Source organism: Corythoichthys intestinalis, chromosome 11, assembly GCF_030265065.1.
Source record: "Corythoichthys intestinalis isolate RoL2023-P3 chromosome 11, ASM3026506v1, whole genome shotgun sequence".
Classification (NCBI taxonomy): Eukaryota; Metazoa; Chordata; class Actinopteri; order Syngnathiformes; family Syngnathidae; genus Corythoichthys; species Corythoichthys intestinalis.
This window is the reverse complement of record NC_080405.1, coordinates 19,647,763-19,671,261: the sequence shown is the minus strand read 5'-3', so window position 1 is coordinate 19,671,261 and position 23,499 is coordinate 19,647,763. Positions and strand designations below refer to the sequence as shown.

The 23,499-nt window shown below is 39.8% G+C and overlaps 1 protein-coding gene across 1 annotated transcript in view; it reads left to right on the top strand.

The window, feature by feature from the left end:
* ccdc88b (coiled-coil domain containing 88B) overlaps window positions 1-23,499 on the top strand; it is a 148,280-nt gene that overhangs the window by 61,259 nt on the left and 63,522 nt on the right. The window contains exons 16-19 of the mRNA XM_057850799.1: window positions 7,541-7,881; window positions 11,941-12,100; window positions 13,345-13,686; window positions 17,125-17,286. Of these exons, the coding sequence (XP_057706782.1) occupies window positions 7,541-7,881; window positions 11,941-12,100; window positions 13,345-13,686; window positions 17,125-17,286 (1,005 nt within the window). The remainder of the gene's footprint in view (window positions 1-7,540; window positions 7,882-11,940; window positions 12,101-13,344; window positions 13,687-17,124; window positions 17,287-23,499) is intronic.

Below are 23,499 nucleotides of genomic sequence, written 5' to 3'. Positions count from 1 at the left end.
ACCTATTAAAACTTAGCATATAAGACCTTTAACTCTTTACAGGGCAAATGACTATTTTTGGCTATTAAAAAAAAGTAATAATTATCAATTATTGTATGATTAAAAAAAAAACAACAAAAAAACATTTATTCTTTAATATTGTTTTTTTTTTTATCATTATAAATAAATGTATAAATGAATACAATGTTAGTAAAACTTTAATTATTGAAATGAAAATGAATAAAAACAGAAATACACACTGGTTATCACCAGTGTTGTTTTCGTCAATGACGACGCCAACGTGAACATTTGGTTAACGAACATTTTTTTTTCATGACGATGACGTAACGTTGATGAGCTGAAAACGGCATCTTGGTTAATTGTAACATGACGAAAGATTGCCAATTTACGTCTGAGGAGACGAGAACGAGATGAAAATGCACCATCGTACCACTCATATGTTCACAATGCGCGACATTTGATAGTTGTGCATGTATTTATTTTTTTTTGTGTGTGTGCTTATAGTTGATAGAAACATGCTCATACAACAAAAACCTTATGCTGCTTTTATATTTATTAATTTTTTACAAGAAAGTGCAAAAACATTAACCATTTTATAGAGAGTAGTTATTTCTCTTAAAAATACAATACACTTTACACTGGTGGAATGAATTCCACATTTTCTGGACACAAATAAAGTGTCTTTAGAAATAAGACTTCTTTTAACCAGTATACTTTGTTTTCACAGTGTTACCTCCCTTGTGTAACTCTTAGAGTGACAAGTGGAAATCACAACTGCTCTTGATCACTTTTAACTTGTGGCGTTTATTGCCGATCACATAAAAAAGTCCGGCAGCCTCCAACATCGCCACATACACACTCAGTACAGCGCGTGCACTTTCTTCTCTCCCTGCCCACCCATGCGCACACACGCTTGTCCGCCCCCAGGCAGCACTTGCAACAACAGATTTCTGTACTATTTCGCATGTTTGTAGTGTTACCACTGTACTTAGTCATGGTTTTACACGTTCTGCAAATGAAATACACGTTAGCAAATTAGCTAATTAGCTTAGCGCTCGGCGCTAACTATTAACATCTCAAAAACAACAACAATAAAGGCTAAACAGTACAAGAGGCTTCGTGTACTCACCCCTTATAGACGCACACAGGTCTTAGCAACACACTCAGGACATTTTTCAATTGAAATGCCTTAAAACTACAGCTGGACATCTGAAAGACAAGGGGCAACGAACTATCTCTCTTCACCTGTCGCTCTAAAAAATAACTTGCGCACAAAAGCGCGACCGCCTGTCTCATACACAAATTTATTTTCCAGTCTTTTAAAAAGGAGTAAATCTCTCTCCCAGTAACCAGAAGCATCCATCATAACGTTGTGTGTGCGTCTATTAACGGTGTCCTGGCGTGTCTTGAATTTCGTTAATTTCTATGAGCGGCTGTCATAAAGTTATGAAGGAAAATCATCGTTTTTGAACCTTGAACCTTTGAATCGTAATCGAATCGTCACGTGTCGAATCGCAATTCATGTAATAATCGATTTTTTGGAAGTCGTTTAAGCCCTCTCCCCCTATCCAGATTCATGAGGTGAAATGCTTAAAGAGAAGAAGAACAACAACAGGATACAGTCGTTTAGTCCAGCAGCTTTTGCCACAGTGTTTAAGAAATTCGCTTGCGCTTTGGTTTGGGTGTACCGGGCTAGCTGCTTCCACAGTTGAGTTACTGCAGTGCAATTCAATTTGGACTTGTTCTGAGTGGGCCAGGAGTTGGTTATTAGTACTGTATTGTTTTACAGTTATCCGGCTTTGGCCTATTTTAAGTTCCAAACATGTTATGTATGCTTTCTTAAGTTCCTTATAAGTTGTAAGCTACATATGACTTGTACCTCCCTGCACAACAGGAATTTTATCTTAATGCATATATTGTGCAAATTTCACCAAAATAAAGCCAGTGTTTTGAAAATATGTCACTGTCAATGTTCATTCGAAATTGCTGGAAACCTTGATTGTTATTTATTTTATTTTTTACTAAAACCATTTGTATCCGACAACTAATACTAGACTACAATTTTCTGAGTTTTCGTCAACTAAAACTAGACTAAAACTTGTTTAAATATTCGTTGACTAAAACTACACTAGAACTAAGACATTTTGAAATGACTAAAACATGACTATGGCTAATAAGTATTTTCAACCAAAAGACTAATACTAAAATTGAAAAGGCTGCCAAAAACAACACTGGTTAACACCCTGACAAAAGTTGATTTTTCATCATATTTAACTCGCTGCATGTCATTGATGGCACTAGATGTCCAATTCATTTAAATCGGGAAGACTTGGTGTATACACTGCTGGCCAAAAGTATTGGCACCCCTGCAATTCTGTCAGATAAGGCTCAATTTCTCCCAGAAAATGATTGAAATTACAAATGCTTTGGTAGTAATATCTTCATTTGTTTTGCTTGCTGTGAAAAAACACAAAAGAGAATGAAAAAAAAATTAAATCATTATTATTTTCCACAAAACTCCAAAAATGGGCCAGACAAAAGTATTGGCACCCTCAGCCTAATTCTTGGTAGTACAACCTTTAGACAAAATAACTGTGAACAACCAACCGCTTCCGGTATCCATCAATGAGTTTCTTACAATGCTATGCTGGAATTTTAGACCATTCTTCTTTGGCCAACTACTCCAGGTCTCTGAAATTTGAAGGGTGCCTTCTCCAAAGTGCCGTTTTCAGATCTCGCCACAGATTTTCTTTGAGATTCAGGTCTGGACTCATTGCTGGCCATTAGAAGTCTCCAGTGCTTTCTCTCAAGCCATTTTCTAGTGCTTTTTGAAGTGTGTTTTGGGTCATTGTCCTGCTGGAAGATCCATGACCTCTGAGAGAGACCCAGCTTTCTCACACTAGGCCCTACATTAGGCTCCAAAATTTGTCGGTAGTCTTCAGACTTCATAATTCCATGCGCACGGTCAAGCAGTCCAATGCCAGAGGCAGCAAAGAAACCCCAAAACATCTGGGAAACTTCGCCATGTTTGACTGTAGGGGCCGTGTTCTTTGAAGGCCTCGTTTTTTTCCCTGTAAACTCTATGTTGATGCCTTTTCCCAAAAAGCTCTACTTTTGTCTCATCTGACCAGAGAACATTCTTCCAAAACGTTTTTGGCTTTCACAGGTAAGTTTTGGCAAACTCCAGCCTGGCTTTTTTTTTTTTTGTGTCTCTGGGTCAGAAGGGTTACTTCCTTTTCATTCAGACGCCAGCGGATAGTATGGGTTGACATTGTTGTACTCTCAGACTGCAAGACAGCTTGAACTTGTTTGGATGTTAGTCGAGGTTCTTTATCCACACAATCTGCACAATCTTTCGTTAAAATCTCTCGTCAATCTTTCTTTTCCGTCCACATCTAGGGAGGTTAGCTACAGTGCCATGGGCTTTACACTTATTGTTGACACTGCGCACGGTAGACACAGGAACATTCAGGTCTTTGGAGATGGACTTGAAGCCTTGAGATTGCCCATGCTTCCTCACAATTTTGCTTCTCAAGTCCTCAGACAGTTCTTTGGTCTTCTTTCTCTTCTCCATGCTCAATGTTGTACACACAACGACACAGGACAGAGGTTGAGTCAACTTTAATCTATTTTAACTCGCTGCAAGTGATTTAGTGATTTAGTTATTGCCACCATCACAGGTAAGTCACAGGTGCTGTTAATTACACAAATTAGAGAAGCATCATGAATATTCAAAGGGTGCCAATACTTTTGAATGGCACATTTTTGGAGTTTTGTGTAAAATGATCATGATTTCATTCCCCCCCATTATTTTTCATGTTTTTTGATTGCAAGCAAAATAAATGAAGATATTACTACCAAAGCATTTGTAATTGCAATCATTTTCTGGGAGAAATTGAGCATTATCTGACAGAATTGCAGGCGTGCCAATACTTTTGGCCAGCAGTGTAGTCTTCCCATTGGACATCTAGTGCCATCGATGACATGCAATGAGTTGAATAAGATGAAAAATCAACTTTAGAGTGTTACTCAGGGTGTTAACCAGTGTTGTTTTTGGCAGCCTTTTTTGATTATAGTCTTAGTCTTTTGGTGCCATTGATGGTGTGAGATGTCCAATCCATTTTGACTAGGAGGAGCACATGAACAAACTTCAAATATTGTTTAAGTGTATTTTGCCCTGGGAAATGTATTTATTTATTCATTATTGGTTTTATTTTATAACTTTCTTGTGGCCTCACATAGCTTAATACTTTAGCTGCTATTGACCGCAATATAAGTCCAATCTATTTTAGCAGGCAGGGCCCCTCCCAGTTGAAACTGATTGGACGTTTGTTGCCGTCAATAGGTGTTTTCAATATCACTTCCCTGTTTTACTAACTCCCACAACACATACTCTGTGACCTCAACTGGCAATAAATGAGTTAAGCTTTTGAATAAATGTCCACTGTAGTAACCACTATAAAATTAAATTAAAAAATAATAAACAGCACAAATAAACGTAGTAAGTATTCATATGTTCATATGTCTTGTGCTTCTATCCTGACAAGCAGGGTGAGTAGGAAATACGGAGAATTAATGGCGACTCAAAGCGTGTGTGTTAAATGAAACATGAAATACGATCGGCTCGCCTCAGCTGCAGGGAGTTGTACACAAATGGGAATAAACAACTCACCAACATCCTCTCTGCTTCTTCTGTTAACTCAAGTCTCCTACAAAGAAAAACAACAACATCACCACATTTGGTCATTTCATTTGCGGTGATATGACACAGTAAACTGATCTTTTCACAGTACTCCTCTAGGACATTATTAAAAGAAGCCTAACATGAGATTCCTGACCCAGAGTCAAAGTTTGTTTAGTGTTGGAGTCTATAAAGAATCTTTATTGACTGGCCGAGAGCTAAGAATTTTTAATGCCTCTTGTTGTTCCCTCGGCCGTGCAGTTTGCTTTTGTCTCTTGAGGCTCGGCTTGTATTTTTAGCATCACTGACAAGGTGTCATTAATGCTTTATCTACTCTCATATTCACATAACGCTTATGTTGTTTCCTTCAGGCGTTAAAGATAGAAAGCAATGTGTTTTTATCTTGCGTTGTTGCCTTCATTTGTCATACCGCTACTTTTATCTTTGTGAAGTGACAATACTATCAGATAATAAATACGGTTCTAACAAGTGGCCAATAAAATGCTAGTGTCCCCCAGGAGCCTTGTGATTGGCTGCCAACTTGTCGGAGGTGTATTCACCTCACCTCCTGCTCTAATGAGAACAAATGTGATAAAATGGATGGATGCCCCACATGAACGTTTATTTGCCCCTCCAAGTCAAGATGGACTGGAGGTCCAGTGCTGTCAAAGGCACTGAAAGATGCGCATTCCTCCCAGTCCTCCCAGTTTTAATGAATTGGATGTGTATTGTCTCTAATGGCATGGAATTGTTAAATACAGTGGTACCGCGACATGCAATCGCTCCGACACACCATCTTTTCGACATCCGACGTAAAATTTGACTCGCCATTTGTTTCTACATCCGACGACATGCTCGAAATACGACGATTTATGACAGCGCTGCAGTTTGTTTTCCCCTAAGACGGATGCACGGCGGATTTTCTTGTGACAGAAGAATGTTAGTGCAGTTGGTAAAAAAAAAGAAAAATGTCATGCTTACCATTGAAATGAAGATGGAAATGATAGAAAAATATGAGCATGGTTTGTGCATCCATGAACTGACTCGACAACACGGCCGTAGAATGTCTACTCTGGACGGTCCTCCTCCGACCTCCGTTTGCCAGTCTTTATAAGTTGTGACAATTTTTTAGGGGTTAACATCACCCCCAAAAAAATCACCAAATTCAGCAGTTTTCTAATGATTTATTCCATCAACTTGTGCAACACGACACACCTTCTGTCCGCTGCAGCTGAACATGAAAATGAAAGTAAAAAGTCCTGACGTGGGGTTGGTGGTGCGTCCCCTCCTTCCATCCCTGAAGGCCGGTTGATGGGTGCGTGCGCGGGTGGCCCGGGGGACCACCCTGGATCCCGGGGGGGGGACGATGGCTCCTTTGCTGGGCGGCGGGAGGAGGGATGGGCTGCGCTTGACCCCCCAAAATCCCCCCGCCCGCCCTCCCTCCCCGGGCTGGCTGGGTGGGGGCCGTGACCCTGGGTTGGCGCCCGCGCGGCTTCCCCGCCCGTCTGCGTGGCTGTGGCGCGCCCGGTGGGGCTCACGTGCTGCTGGATGCGGTAGGGCATGCTCGGGTTGGGGGTCCTGGTGCCGGGATTGGCGATGGGGTGGCGTAGGGTTGGGCGCCAACGGGCTTACATTCATAAGAGAGTCACATGATTACTGGGTTCTGGATCACAGAACTGATTTGTGTATACTCTCTTTCAATCACTTAGCTTATAGACACCCCCACCCCCATCCCCCTCTTTCACTGGCCAATAGGCCCCCAAATGGTGTAAACCGGAAATACATTTAGCTGACGATGGCACTAGCATATTAATAATTAGTCTAGATGTTCTATGTATTTCTTGTTGTTGTTTGTGTATGGCTTTCTTTTCTTTCTTCTCTTGTGTTGCTTTTCTTCTGTCCCCCATAATCCCTTCCTGTTCGCTGCTTTGTCATAATAAAAAGGTATTTTGAATGATCACAATGGGAGTATATCAGACTCTCAATGTGAAACATTAAAACTGTTCAGACAACCCGGGCTCTTAGACTTCCATTCTCTGTGTCAAACAGCTGAACAGGACAGGTTAAAAAAAAAAAAAAAAAAAAAAAAGAAGGTAAAAAGTAGCAACTCTAGAGTAGCCCAAAGCAGTGGAAAAAGAGTAGCATTTCTTCTTCATGACACGGATCAGAGAACAAACGGACCCAATAATGCAGTGCTCAGAGCAGATTTATTAACAAGGGTTCGGAGAGGAAGAAGTCTTGGCCCTTGGAGAGGCACGGAAGGCTGTTCGAGCAGGGGGGGACGAGCAAGGCGAAGGCCCAGGCAGGATGCGTCTAGAGCCGGTCCTGTAGCAAGGTTCAGGTCACAGAGAAAAGGCAGAGGCACAGACGAGGAGCAGGCTAGAGGCAAAAATCCACAAGGTCAAAAATTGTATCAAAGGCAGAGGCACAGACGAGGAGCAGGCTAGAGGCAAAAATCCACAAGGTCAAAAAGTGTATCAAAAAACCGGCAAGACAAGGTAACTAGGAACGCTCGTAAGTTGCAGTGAGGGCTAACAAACTCGCAATGGCTTAGAGGACTGTGGGTGTTTATGTAGGGAGGCTGAGGTAATGACCAGGTGTGCAGGACAGGTGTGTGGAATTAGTGTTGATGACTGGGAGGGAAAAAAAAAGGAAAAAGCATACAGGCCTGCAGTGGGTTCTAACACTTCACACATCTACTCAAGTAAAAGTGTTAAGTATGGCATGGTAAAACTATTCATGGAAGTCAATTTTTCTCAAAAAGTTGCTCAAATAAATGTAACGGAGTAAACGTAACATGTTACCTTTACCTCTGCAAGTAATACATCTAATAAGTATACCAACATCCCTTTTAATCAGAGCGAACAATTGGCGTCAACTACTCAGGCCCTCAAAGCCGAGCTGGAACGTCAGGGTCGCACCTTGGAGACCTCCCGCCACCGGGAGGAAGAGCTGGAGGCGGAGGTGCGGGAGACTGGCCTGGAGGCTCAAGCCGTAGGTCGGGCTCGCGACCAAGCTCTGCTGGACGTGTCGCGCCTGGAGCAGGAAAAAGAGGCGTGCCAGTCAGAGCTGGACGGCCTGCGGAAGGAAGCGAGGCAGCGGGAAAGGGAGGTGGCCAGACTCAGGCAGCAGCTGGAGAGCACCAATGTGGCTTTGGAGCACAGCAACCAGCGAGGAAGGGCATTGGATGCTGAGCACAGGTACACACACACAAGCCAATAGCTATTGATTTGGGAAAAAAAATGGAGAGTTCTACGGCCCATTGAATATTCACATTATTACGAGTCCTTGTAATACTTCACTTTTTTTCAACCTCATTCACAAATGACCTTGTCCATCTATTATTTTTGAAACTCAATAGAGTCACAAAGAGTTTCCCCGCCCATTATATATTATACAATGTTCTTTAAATGGCCAATGACCAGTGTTTTTTTCAAGGCCACGAACAAGAATGGAACAAGAAATCACAAAACAAAGAACACTAATGCCAAGAACAAAATTGTGTTTCTCTAAAATCGTGTCCAAGACCAAGACCTTTAAAATGTGGCCTTAAACCGGTCTTGTCAAGGGGAACAAATGAACAATATGAGAATAAACAAAATGAACCTTCATCCCAAAAAGTGAGCTTCATTACTCTCCATATCTCTATAAACATATGAAAATGAGGAACAATTTTAAAAAAGAAAATATTGTTTTATGTCTGACAGCAGTTTTAACTAATTTTGGGTGCGGAATCCAAAACTGTTTTTCTCAATCATGTTTTTCTCCTACAGTTTATCTACTTACTTACTATGTTGTTACTGCTACGTGCACACAAGTAGCCTATCCTTTGTAAAAACATAAAAGTGTCATTTATCATATGGCATATTTCACTGTGTGTCAATAGTTGATTATTGTTTATTTATTTATTTATTTATTTATTTTTAATAAAACTAGCAAATATAATGTTAAAGGGAAAGCTCAGGATTTTTGACATCAGTTTAATTCGTCAGTGGAGTTGATTTAAGCAAATTCCGTGTAGTTTGTTAGTTATTTGTTAGTTTCCGGGCTCTGGAGTGGCTAAGTTATTGCGACTCAATTGGGCCTTCTTAGCATGCCAATAGTGTTGGCTATGTTTTCAGGATAAAGTTATTAAAACTTACCATTGCATGCCAATAATTGCAGTATGAACAGCAACATTTGTAATCCAGAAACTCTGCAGAGGAGGAGGGTGGAGTGATATCACATCACTTTTTTTTCACCACTGATTTTTTAAGTCGTAGCCAGCAGCAAGTAACCAGTTTATATTGTTCCTCCTTATTCATAGGGAATTTGTGGAAACTTTCCTTTTACCCATTTCTTCTGTTTCCACAGCGTCTAAATGCACATTTCGGCATGTTGCTGACCGTCAGTTACCTCAGCAAACTGATTCTGCATTCAAGGAAGGTGGGAGTTTCCAACCTCCGATCTGGAAAAAAAATCATTATAATGCCTCCACTCTTTGATCACTTACGAGAAGGCAGGCTTGCTGGAGGTCAAAAAGTATTTTGATGGCCAAAATAAAAAACAACTTGTCGCAATCAGCTATCTTTGCTGTTTGCATTCGCTTGGAACGCTTTGATAATGCAACTGGTACACTGCGAGTAGGATAAGTCCGACTTCCCACCTTTCTCGAATGCAGCGTGAGCACGAGTGGCCGAAACACTGTTCTCTATTGTGGTTGTATTACGCATCAAAAATTATAGTCCTGCAGAAGGAAATGAATTACTTCTGTTTGGTGTGACACTGTTTTGGCCGTATGGGTGTTTTGGAAAAATGATGTGTATTTTGAATTTATTTTACTATGTTGGATCTGTTCGTAGATCTACAGTGCCTTGCAAAAGTATTCGGCCCCCTTGAACCTTGCAACCTTTCGCCACATTTCAGGCTTCAAACATAAAGATATAAAATTTTAATTTTTTGTCAAGAATCAACAACAAGTGGGACACAATCGTGAAGTGGAACAAAATTTATTGGATAATTTAAACTTTTTTAACAAATAAACTGAAAAGTGGGGTGTGCAATATTATTCGGCCCCCTTGCGTTAATACTTTGTAGCGCCACCTTTTGCTCCAATTACAGCTGTAAGTCGCTTGGGGTATGTTTCTATCAGTTTTGCACATCGAGAGACTGACATTCTTGCCCATTCTTCCTTGCAAAACAGCTCGAGCTCAGTGAGGTTGGATGGAGAGTGTTTGTGAACAGCAGCTCTTTCCACAGATTCTCGATTGGATTCAGGCCTGGACTTTGACTTGGCCATTCTAACACCTGGATATGTTTATTTTTGAGCCATTCCATTGTAGATTTGGCTTTATGTTTTGGATCATTGTCCTGTTGGAAGATAAATCTCCGTCCCAGTCTCAGGTCTTGTGCAGATACCAACAGGTTTTCTTCCAGAATGTTCCTGTATTTGGCTGCATCCATCTTCCCGTCAATTTTAACCATCTTCCCTGTCCCTGCTGAAGAAAAGCAGGCCCAAACCATGATGCTGCCACCACCATGTTTGACAGTGGGGATGGTGTGTTCAGGGTGATGAGCTGTGTTGCTTTTACGCCAAACATATCGTTTTGCATTGTGGCCAAAAAGTTCAATTTTGGTTTCATCTGACCAGAGGACCTTCTTCCACATGTTTGGTGTGTCTCCCAGGTGGCTTGTGGCAAACTTTAAACGAGACTTTTTATGGATATCTTTCTTCTTGCCACTCTTCCATAAAGGCCAGATTTGTGCCGTGTACGACTGATTGTTGTCCTATGGACAGACTCTCCCACCTCAGCTGTAGATCTCTGCAGTTCATCCAGAGTGATCATGGGCCTCTTGGCTGCATCTCTGATCAGTTTTGTCCTTGTTTGAGAAGAAAGTTTGGAAGGACGGCCGGGTCTTGGTAGATTTGCAGTGGTCTGATGCTCCTTCCATTTCAATATGATGGCTTGCACAGTGCTCCTTGAGATGTTTAAAGCTTGGGAAATCTTTTTGTATCCAAATCCGGCTTTAAACTTCTCCACAACAGTATCTCGGACCTGCCTGGTGTGTTCCTTGGTTTTCATAATGCTCTCTGCACTTTAAACAGAACCCTGAGACTATCACAGAGCAGGTGCATTTATACGGAGACTTGATTACACACAGGTGGATTCTATTTATCATCATCGGTCATTTAGGACAACATTGGATCATTCAGAGATCCTCACTGAACTTCTGGAGTGAGTTTGCTGCACTGAAAGTAAAGGGGCCGAATAATATTGCACGCCCCACTTTTCAGTTTTTTATTTGTTAAAAAAGTTTAAATTATCCAATAAATGTTGTTCCACTTCACGATTGTGTCCCACTTGTTGTTGATTCTTGACAAAAAAATTAAATTTCATATCTTTATGTATGAAGCCTGAAATGTGGCGAAAGGTTGCAAGATTCAAGGGGGCCGAATACTTTTGCAAGGCACTGTATATCGTTTTTTATGAGCATGCTAGGAAGGTGCCAGTGACTCGCACTGGCTTAGCCACTCCTGAGCCCTGAAACTAACAAATAACTTCCAAACTGCACGGAATTTGTTGAAATCAACTCCACCAACTAATTAAATAAGATTAAGCCTGATGTCAAAAATTCTCAACTACTGCTTTAACTAATCTACTACAAAGATTTATAAACAATATTGTTTACGATGTTCATCTGGTCATGACTAAAGAACGAAAACGAGTGGAAACAAACTTGTTTCATGATGACATATGGCAATCTAATCTTTCTTTTTTATAGGTATCTGATCTTTCTTTTTGTGAATTCTGTGTTCATTTAGCCATAGAACACAATATTCTATGGCACTGGGACATGATGTTTGGTAGTGAATGAGTTCAGTAAAATATTTGTATTTTTATGTTTTTCAGAAGAAAACAAGGCTCCTTTAATTATTAAAAAAAAAAAAAAAAAAAAAAAAAAGAATTAATTAATTAAAAAAGATTTAAAAATTGGCACGATACAGAAAAAACTGGCATCAGGTTAGGGCTCCACACACAAAAATCAGTCAAAAGTGATTTTAAACCTCAAACAACAAAAAATAATCTTCCCTAGTGTTATCAAAGTTTTATTAATGTAAGAAAGTATCTTGAATATGTCGGAGATGGGAGCCTAAACACAAACTTGGTGTTGAGGGTTGCATGATTTTAAAAGTCAGCTTTTACAGACATTTTAGTGGACGCATTCAACTGTCATATGACTTGTTCCTAGAATGTTTATGTGTTTTTCTGCGCATGTAGGTGTGTGTGTCAACAACTGTCTGAGTCCAAAGAGCTGTGCGCTCGCCTACAGGATACGGTGAGAGAGCTCGACACTCGATTAGGCAGCCTGGAGGACAGTAAACAGCAGCTGCAGGAGCAGTACACAGATGCACAGGCCAAGATTCAGTCACTATTACAGGTATGTGTGATATACGTAGGAGATGTTCAATATTTAAAAAAAAAAAAAAAACAACTAATAGATATACACAAAAAAGACAAAGCATTTCTAAAATAATGAGATTAATAACAAGAGCTAAAAAAAAAATCCTGTTTGATAATTACGCTCAGTGGAATTAGCAACTGAATTAATATTCAGTGGTTTTTGTTTGTAGTCGGGGTAAATTCCACTGCTGTTTCTCGTACGTTGCTCATTAAAGGAACAAAAATTGACAAAGGTGTGTTGAAGTGCCTCATTCAGTATTTAAAAAAAAAATAGCGGTGAAATTGAAGGCTCGGATTTCCCAGATGGGATTGTGAATGCTTTTTATGCGTCTTGTTTCATGTCATTTAAGATTACCAAAATTATTTTATTTTTTCCAAAAGACAGAAGAATCGCTTATTTACAAGTCAGACATTGATGTAGAATAAAATTGCTATGCCAATTAATAAAAAAAAAAATAAAAAAAAAAAATAAAAAAAAAGGGAATTCCCAGATGAAGATGTTTTGGGAAGGCTGTGTCTTTGAAGGCAATCCTGAAACACAATGCTACTTTACGTAACGTCATGGCAAAAGAATATGGCAAATACAATAGGAAGAAAATTGGGGACTTTTCTTGTTCATCACTGGGTTTAATGTCAAGAGGACTGTTCAAATAATTATGCAGATCAGTACACAAATATAAAGTGGATGGGAATATCAAGCCATTTTACCACCCAAAAAGGAGTTTCTGTGTGCTAGGGTTCTTTGGTACGAAATGTGGATATAATTCCAAGAACAAAAGCAAAAGCCATATGAATGTGAATTTGGTTAAAACTCCTAAGAGTAAAATGGCCACAAAAAAAAAAAAAAAAAAAAAAAAAGAAGACACGCACAAAAACTTTAGTTTTTGGAAATGTACTTTCCATTAAACTAATATTAAATGGTCCAACAATAAAGAGCTTAGTCGCGTTTGGAAGAAGAAAAAAACATGGAAAGAGCTCACAAGCCAGAGAACAGGTGCACTTTACACAATACTGCTGCGTGCGTTCTTAGAAAAGAGCATAATGCGAAAATTCTGAAGCAACATCTCAACACATCCGCCAGTAAAGCTTTAAGGAAAATGCATCATCCAAATAAACAATGAGGGAAGAAAAAGCCCACATCTTTTTATACAGTACTCTATATGCCATAGTGCATAACCTTTTAAAATAATGACAATGCTTCTGTCTTTTGGTTGTTGTTAGGACCTGTCAAATGAGCAGACGCTTTCTCGCAGTCTTACCACCGAAGTCCAGCGTCTTAGCCAGCAGCTCCAAAAAGCTGAATTTGAACTGAAAGACGCAACCGACACTCTTAACCAATTACCAGACCGAGCGGAGAGACCCACTGGCCCTTTGACTGAACGTGGACCTCATCTCCAGTTGGAGAAGACAGACGGGGATCATTCTTCAAGCCAAATGCACATTTGTCCAACGGACCAGCAGGAGGCATCGGGGCGGGATGGAGACAAAGGTCACAACTTTTCGGATGCCGCTGGGGATACAGAGCGAGAGCTCACTCGTAGGTTGTTAGAGCTGGAAAAAGAGGTGTGTGTTTGGAGTTTAACATTTTACACTCACTGTTGTGCTTTGGGCAGAGGGTAGCGAGAGTTTTGGATTAATCTGCAGGACGTCTGAGTTGTTTATTTGAAGGATAATGATCCATATTATGTGGAAACTCTTTTGCCAGAGGGCTTCTTGTTGAGTTTCCACTCACAATAGTGTCCACTTGCCGAGCGTAACGCTTTATTTTCCCAAGCTTTATCTCTCTTCATCACTTTCCATAATGTCACCTCAGCGACTCTTCATCTTCCTTATCTCAGCAGCTTCCCTCTTACTTTTTTCCTCTTCTGCCGTCGACACTTACTCTTAGAAAAATATAACTAGCATTGTTTGCAAAGCCCTCAAGGTCAGGAATCTTTTTCATTTATTATTACTTGCAGGATTACCAACGTTTTCCATTCCTACGCTGGCGACGTGACCCAAATTTCCGTGTAAATCGCAATTAACCTTTTACATACCCCTAATTACCCCCTAAATCTCAAAATAACTATCCAAAAACATGTATTATACATCATTGTACTGTCCTTGCCAAGATGCTGGAGCTAAGTCCTAGCTAAGCTCCGAAATGACGATGTCAGACGTCCGTGTGGTTTACTGACTTTATTCAGCGTCTCATAATGAAACTGAAATAAAAATGAAATTAAATCTGTAATCAATTGAAATTTGCATTTATAACTACAGTGAGGAAAATAAGTATTTGAACTCTCCCACTTAGAAATGATGGGCGGATTTGAAATTGTCACTGTAGGTGCTTGTCCACTATGAGAGACGATCTAAAAAATAAAAAAATTCCAGAAATCACAAAGTATGTTTTTTTTTTTGGTTTTGTTTTTTTTAAACAATTTATTTGCTTAATACTGCTGCAAATAAGTATTTGAACACCTGAGAAAATCAATGTCAATGTCAATATTTGGTACAGTGGCCTTTGCTTACAATTACGGGGGTCAAACTTTTTTTACCAGGTTTGCACACACTGCAGCAGGGATTTTGCACCACTGCTCCACTCAGATCTTTTCTAGATCAATCAGGTTTCTGGACTGTCACTGAGAAACACCGAGTTTGAGCTTCCTCCAAAGATTTTCTGTTGGGTTTAGGTCTGGAAACTGGCTAGGCCCCTCCAGAACCTTGATATGTTTTTTTATGAAGCCACTCCTTGATTATTAAGGCTGTCTGCTAAGGGCAATTGTCACGTTGGAAGACACATTCATGACCCATTTTCAATGCTCGAATTTAGGGAAGGAGGTTATTCCCCAAAATCTGACAATACATGGCCCTGGTCATCCTCTCCTTAATACAGTGCACTCGTCCAGTCCCACGTGCAGAAAAACACCCCTAAAGCATGTTATCACCCCCATGCTTCACAGTAGGGACGGTGTTTTTGGATGGTACTCATCATTTTCTTCCTCCAAATACAACGGGTGGAATTAAGACCAAAATGTTTTGATCTCATATCATATGACCACATGACTCCTCTGGATCATCCAAATGGTCATTGGCCAACGTTAAACAGACCTGTACATGTACTGGTTTAAGCAGGGGAACCTTCCATGCCATGCATGATTTTAAACCATGACGTCTTAGTGTATTACCAACAGTAACCTTGGAAATGATTGTCAAAGCTCCTTTCGGGTCATTGACCAGCTCCTGACCATTCCTGACCATTCTTGGTCATAGAGCACCAGTTCGAGAGAAATTGACACTCATATTTAGCTTCTTCCATTTTCAAATAATTGGTTCAACGGTGGATATTATATCACCAAGCTGCTTGGCATATACTCAGTAACTCTTTCCAGCCTTCTAGAGGTCTACAGTTCTGCCTCTGGTATCTTTGGACAGCTCTTTCGGGTGTATGGTGTGGACAGGTGTTTATAAACAGCTAACCCCCTCAGACGGGTCAAAAAGTCAGACTCAAAAAGTCCACCTCCACTCCATTTATTTAGGAGAATAAGTGGAGTGGAGTTGGACTTTTTAAAGGTGACTAACAGGTCTTTGAGGCTGACAATTATGGCTAATAGACTGGTGTTCAAATAATTATTTGCAGCAGTATAATCCTAATAAATTGTTAAAAAAAATCTCACACTGTCATTTCTGGAGTTTTTTAGATTGTCTCTCCCAGTGGACAAACACCTACCATGAAAACTTCAGCCCATTATTTCAAAGTTGGAGAACTTGCAAAATCACAGGGTGTTCAACTACTTATTTTCCTAACAGTAGCTGCTGATACAGCAATAATAATCCACACAAACGATTAGCATGTATCCATTAGCGTCCGCACATCATCAAAAACAATCACATAAACTCGCCCCAAGTATTCGACCACTATTGAAAACGCACAATAAATAGTACAAATGGCGTTATATAGCTATAGGTTTTGAATCTGTGAATGCCTCACAAGCAACAACTGTGCGCGCAGGCTTGCATTTGTCGCCCCCCCCCCCTCCCTCCGCTTCGTGGGAGCAAATGCGCCCTTCTTTGGATGTGCGCATGTGCTCTTCTTCGTGTGCGCAAAACGGTTCTTCTTCGTGCCTACATGCACTCTTACTATCGTGCCATTAGCACTACCTGCTCTATGCACTCCGGCGTCATAACTTGGAGACTACCTGTAGTTAAAAAGCTATAGTACTGTATATTCTGCTTCATATTAAGTATTTCTTTAAACTGCAATAATACTGTATTAGTCATTTAAATACAGTAGCCATTATGCGCCAACAAAATTGGTTCCCACTGATTAAGCACAACCAAAATTCATATATAAGGCGTTCTGAATTATAAGGTACACTATTAGTGTTGGGGAAAAATAAAGGATTTATCGCACCGTGGAGTCTGAAGAAAAAATGAAACGTTAAAACAGTAAATCCTTCATGTACCGGCATCATTGAAGACTTTTGGGTGAATCACAAATACTCTGAAATTAAAACAAAACAGTCCAAAATAATACCTTTAAGACCATTCAACAACAAATCACACTCTTGGAAAACTGAGTATTTTGTGTTCCAATTTAAGTTAGAGCCATCTGATTATTGTTTTTCTTTTCTGTTTCAGTAGAGGTTTTGACAAATATGTTTTATTCATTTAAACTCTAACCAACCCAATTTTACACATGCCACTCATACTAAACAGTAATTGAAATATTGTGCAGGTGGCAAGAATTCAGTTGTTCTAAGTGTATAAATTGGAGACAGATGCAGACTGAATTCGTTTCATACCACGCATTCTGAATGTAAAGTATTTTCCATTACCACTTGAAAGCACTTTGAAGGGTCATCTGCACATGTAGCAGAAGTTCAAATTATATGGTAATTTTTGTAGGTGTATGACAACCAGACAGCACTGAGGCAAGACAGTGTCTACATACTTTAGGAAGATGAATCATTTACCTCCCCCTCCGTCTTTGTTTTCTTTCTCTGATCACATCCGCCTCAGAAAGCCGTGGCGCTTGCAGGACAAGAGGCTTTGTTGTCGCGTCTGTCTCAGTCCCAGGAGACGTGTGAGCACCTGAAGGAGCAGCTGGAGGCGCTACGCCGACACTCGCTCAGCCTGCAGGAGTCGTGTACCCGACTGCAGACGCTCAACACTCAGCTACAGGTGAAAGAACACACAAGCAAGATGGAGGGGATGTGTCATTTATCAGAATCATCAGTCAAGACTTTTCTAAGGTTATACAGTGGGCGATTCTGTACAATTGACAAGATAAATCGTGCCACATTTTGAATGATAAAATGTTATTTTTAGCTTGACCGGGTTTCTGAGCGTTCTTCATACAATACATTCCAGCACATGTATCAAAATGAAGGCCTTGAAAGACTAAATGATGATAGGCAGATGTATACTATGTGAATGTTTTATTAGAATGCACGTTATATCTGTTTAGGCTTTTACATTAAATATGAAATTGCAAAACTATAGCACTGTAGCAACACGACACACAATACCACATTTTGTTGCGTCTGTTGTTTTTGGCAGTCCTCTTAATTCTTGTCTTATTCTTTTAGACGAAAATACTTATTAGTCTTAGTCATATTTCAGTCATTTCACATTGTTTTTGTCTTGGTCTAGTTTTAGTCGACAAAATCTCCTCCAAATTTTGTCTCGTTTTAGTAGAAAGTTACTCAAAATGTTTTAGCTTTAGTCCAAATTAAATAAAGCTTTCCAACTATTTCGAATGAAAATCGACAGACGAACACATATTGTAGCGTCTACAGGGACAATGCCAACTTTGTGATGATAATACACACTCACAGGAAAAGTAGTGCATTATTTTCATTTAAACCTACCTAGCAACGACGCAACGAACTGTATGTAAAAAAAAAAAAAAAAGTTGTCGGGGCATTTAACATCCTCTAGACTAACAGAGCAGAAAAGCCAAGTGGCTCTGCTTTAGACCGGCCAGTGTTATTTGCCTGGCACAGCCAGACTATTCTCCCTGTATTTTTCCAACACTGTCAGAAATAGTCTGGGACCGAGCCCATTAACGGCCTCTCGAGCAAGGTACGAAATCAGATTCGTTTATTTGCGTCACATGTTCTTAACGAGTAACGTCACTTCTGCGCGCCGAAAGTCGTGTCTACAACAACACGGATGGCGAACGGGAGAGCCGGGAATATGTTCCAATCCGTGGTAAAACCAGTTTTAAATGACCAAAAACACACCGAAACAAGTCATTGACAACAGTCAACATGGCTCGCGCTAGTCATGTTGAATAAACTTCTCCATTCTCCGCTCACGCTAATTACTTGTTGCTTTAACAACGTCACGTCTGCCCGTCGCTGATTGGTCCACTCCGCTGTCTGTTTGTTGTGGCTTGCTCTGCCCTCGGAATTTGATCCGCAGGACGGTCGCCAGACTCAATCGCAGGAACAGCGGTGAGTCTGGTATACCAGGCAACAGTGTTATAGGAGGACGCTCGCCATTCTGAAGCAAATGCTAACATGAACGCGAATACTACCGGGGTAACGCTAGGATTACAGTTAGCATCGAATGATCACTCAGCGCAGACCTTTAAAGGCTAAAGTAACATTGCATATTCTCTCTTGCCATCATAAGAAAACAAATCTTACCATGTTTCCAAACAAGCAAGATGGAGTGCAGCCAACTTGAGACACATCCTAAACTCTGTGAGGAGAGTGAGAGAGAGGCACAGCACATCTCCCATGAGTGACACAACCCAAACACTCCCACGATCCAAGCTGACGTACTCCATGTACAATGTGAAAATGTCACGCATTGTGAACATATGACAGAAACGATGTCACATTTTCAAATATAGTCGTCTCGTTAGACAAAAACTGGCATTTGTTTCGTTATGTTCTAGTCTCCCAAGCCACGTTTTTAGCTCGTGATCGTCAAGTCGCAGTAATTAAAAATTGTTCTCCGACTAAATAAATAAACTTTAATCATGGGTTGTGTTCAAATCGCAGAACCTTTAAACAACATGGACACACACATTAGCTCGGCTGATGGCGACAGAAATAAAAAATGAAATTAAATTTGAACATTTCATCAATCCATAGTGAAAAAAGTTTGGGGAAAACCAAAATTACAGAACCATTTTTGTCAGCTAACAGCTGTTTTGTTAGGTTTTTAGCGAGGTAACTGTTTTTCCACTGTTTTATGTTGTAACTCAATTAATAACAATTTCTGATAGTATTTTATTTGATTTATTCATCTGCTAAAATTCCTTCAAATTAAAAAACAAGCTTTTGGGAGAAATATTGCTATACGATTAAATGCGATTAATCAAGAAGATTAAGTAATCAAAAAGCCTCTAATTGTTAGTTTTTTAAAATTGAATTCTACCCAAAAAGTGTAATGGATTTAAGGATTACGTTGTTCCTAAAAATGTGAAGAAAAAAAACAGTTGTATGAATTTTTTAGTGTAAGTTGAATACAATTTAACTGTACAGTATGTGATAAATGTACTGTAGTGGATTCAAAAAAAAAAAAAAAAAAAAATAACATTTAACTGTCAATCTTTAGCGTACCAATAGAGCTAGCCTGGGTACCACCAATGGGAGTCGTACCACACTTTGAGAACCGCGTCACTATGCAATGATATAAAATTAGAAAATAGTACTATAGAAAAAAGTTGAGGGTAATATAAAAAATTTGGGCAGCGTGGTGAGGGAGTGAAAATTGTATGTTTTGCCCGTGCTTGAGTGGATTCCTCCCACAATGCAAAGGTACACTTATAATCCTTAAAGCTGATATTTTGGTAAAATCTATCGCAAAGCGTCACATTCAATAATTTTTTTAGGTCACTTTATCATGACCAAGTCACTTGGACAACTGAGAATATTTCAATTCATACTATTAATAATTAAAAAAAAAAATAGAGAATGTATCATTGCTGATTGCAGCCTTAGGGGCATGAGCAGCTACGAGAGGGGAGAAAGAAAAACAAGTTAGTAGTGCACATAAACAGCATTATGGATGTGAACAGATAGTGATTGAGAGGACGGTGTGTGGAATCCCCCCGGCGGTCTCTGGGCCTATGGCAGCATATAACTAAGACATGATTCAGGACACAGCAGAGCTAGCCATCACCATGTGCTCTAATAAAAGAGCCCTTTATTAGTCCTCTAGTAGGGAACTTTAATGTGTATACTTTTATTGAACATGCTACAGACTCACAGGCTGTAAGTTGACATATGCACTAACACGATCCTTCAAGTAACTACCATAGTCTGAAAACTATTAATTTTAATTTTCGCAAGCAGTGGATTTTAAATTGAGGTTCGAGTTCCACGAATGCTACACAGTCACCCTATAATGGTACGCAAAGGTTTGACTGAATTAAATATTCAAACAACTGTAAGAATGACAGTATATTAACCAACTTTAGTTCAATTGAATTCTACTTGAAGGAACCTGACCTTTAAGACAGATAGCCGGAATAACGCCAGCCGAACCGCCGGAAACCGCGCTAGTGCGATTCCAACGACCCGGGCCGGCGGAAATCCGACAACCCAGCTAAAAGGCCAAACTCCGCGCATTCACCTTAGTCATAACCCCTTGTACTGACTCCATTTTAAAAGCTGGAAAAAGGCTTCGAAACACAAGTTGACAATTTATTCCAAGTCAGCAGCAATCATAGATCGCAGAGAGACCCAGGCGAGGAGGCAAACGGGATCCAGGGTCACCATATCACAAGTCAAAAAAGGATTCCCGAGAAAAAAAGACAATGATTACCTAAACATTCAGTCTTTTAAAGGCTCTGGTGAGGCGGGCTGTGGTCTGGAAGAAAGGTGTGTTTGGGCGTTGTTTAGGATTATTGTCTGTTGTCAATTGGACAGGAGGATTTGGGCGTTACTGTTGTCAGGGCAACGAGAGTTAAGGATTTTTCCATTCTCAGCGCCACCTGAGTGCTGAGTGTTCACTTCTCGGTCACGGGTTCCTCCGTATCAGATGTTCCTTGTGGCAAGACAAGACCACCATTTGTTCTGGACTGTCCAGAAGAGTTGATTGCGGGATTTGGCGTTGCAAAAGGGGGTTTGCAGATGTCTTGCCTATCACCTGCTTGTCAGGGTCAATCTTGCTCAGTCAGCTGCATGAGCTTACGTGGTCAGAAGGCGTCCTGTATCTGTTCTGCCCTTGTCTGCTATGCTTTTCATTGTCTTGGCGCTGCAAATTCTAATCATTTCAAGTCAAACTATTCATAATTTCAAAAATATTCTGCTTGTTTTTCTTAAGCTATGATATAAATGCTATTTATTTTATATTGGGTGTGTTAGAGTAATACAAACAGTCAAACAGTAAATATGAGAAAAGATACTATTCCCTTCATACTTAAAGGTGCACAATATTGGATTTGCACTTCAATTATTATTGAAATGGCCAAAATAGTTGGCTTGATATTATAGAAACATGTTTATGAAAATACTTCTAAAATGAAAATGAATAGTTAAGCGGAGATTTTCCCAATTTAAAAGACAATTTACACGGCACAAATTTGTTTCTGTTTTGCTTCGGTGTTCGTCTTCAGCCAATCACGAGTTCAGTTTCCAGTCTTCGTCCACGTTACCACTGTTCTGTACCGGGTACTTCAAACTAAGGCTACGCCAACTTTGAGAAATAGTCTATATTATGCTACCACTCAAGAAAAAAAACGTCATAACGAATCTCAAAGGATTGAAGAGAACAAGCAAAACAAGGATATGCATTCATTTGGCGTGGTTGTGCTATTTTATTTAGCATGTTGATCCATTGACTGATGCTACGTTATTTAGCATATGGATCAATTGACTGGGGCAAAACGTGTGTATATACTTTATTTAGTCAGTAATTGAAATTCAAATGAATGAAGCAATTAAATTGTCTTTGTGGATGCAGTCAGTGCATTACCAAATTATAAATTTCTTTGCCAGTGTGCTTATACATTGAGAAAAGTAGCCCTCACTTACTTTGGTCATGGGGGCATAAAGTAATTTGGACCTCGCATCACGACTCTTTTAATCGTCATTACTAAATGTTGGCGTTATTACATTGAAAACATCTTGCATAAAATTAAAAATAAGATCTATATTCTGCAGAGGACTCGTCGCTTACCACTTAGTTCTTTTCCTGCAGGCTCTCCAATGGGAAGCGGTATTCTGGCAACCCGAAGATGGAGGGCATTTTGTGCTGGTCAATATTTTGATCTAGTTGCAGTACCATTTTTGGCTATCTATCCTACATTTAATTTACATTTAATGTAAAAATGAGGGACAACTTTAAAGTCTTTGCCATTTTCACGGAAGATTTTGGGCTAGTACACTAACACGTTTAAATTCCTTGCCAGCCTTTGACGGTGATAGACGTCCAATTCATTTCAACAGGGAGGACTGCTTTTGAATGCTCATGTTTGAGTGCCATTGACAGAACTAGATGTCCAATTCATTTTGACTGGGAGGGGCGAATGAACGAATGTTATGTCAAAATGGATTGGACGTGGAGTGCCAATGGAAGGCATTGAGTTGGACTATATGGTGATTTTAATATGCCTGACATGCATGTTTTTAGGCTTCCAACAGGAAGGCCTGAGGCTGAGCCTCACAACTGTGTGACATATGTGCTAAGCACCTTACTGTCACAAACTGGCACTGTCTTCTGTAATTGGCTCACAGCAGGTAGTACGTCAGTCTATGCAGATAAGCAAATAAAAATCTTGAAATTTAGTGGCTCTTCAGATGAGTAGTTTTACTTAAAATTCCTTGCATAAAATCATGTACAACTTGCACTCTCAACATTAATACCTTGCAGTCTTTTGTTCTCATTGTATTGTATGTTGAAGATGTACTATACAACGGGCTGACTGAAAAAGTGCGGATTTACCCAATTGTAATCAATCTAATCAAGTTGCAATCATCAAAACCATCAGTATTGTACAAAAATTGGCTATACTAGTAAGCAGCTGGACTAAACTACTATTGGTTTATCACAAAATACTTTTATCCTAAAGTACATCATATTCATCAAAGCAAATATATTAATGTGAACAGAATGACTACCTGTGTTTTGCTAGTCACATTTGGGTTGCTCTCTTCAAACAATCTGTGGGGGGAAAAAAATTCTGATGATATTACTAATAGTTACTCGAGATACGAATTGGACTCATCCGAAACCACTCTACTTTCCCAAAACATTATCTCTCACCACTGAAATGAATTGAAAGGTTCCCCAGAAAAAATCCAAATATATGTTTTTGAAACATCCATCTTCTTCCACTTTATTCATTTATCCAATCAAATTCAAAAAGATTGACTGTCTACCATCCCTAATAGCACTGAAGTCTGAACATTCATGAATTAATGCTGTATGACT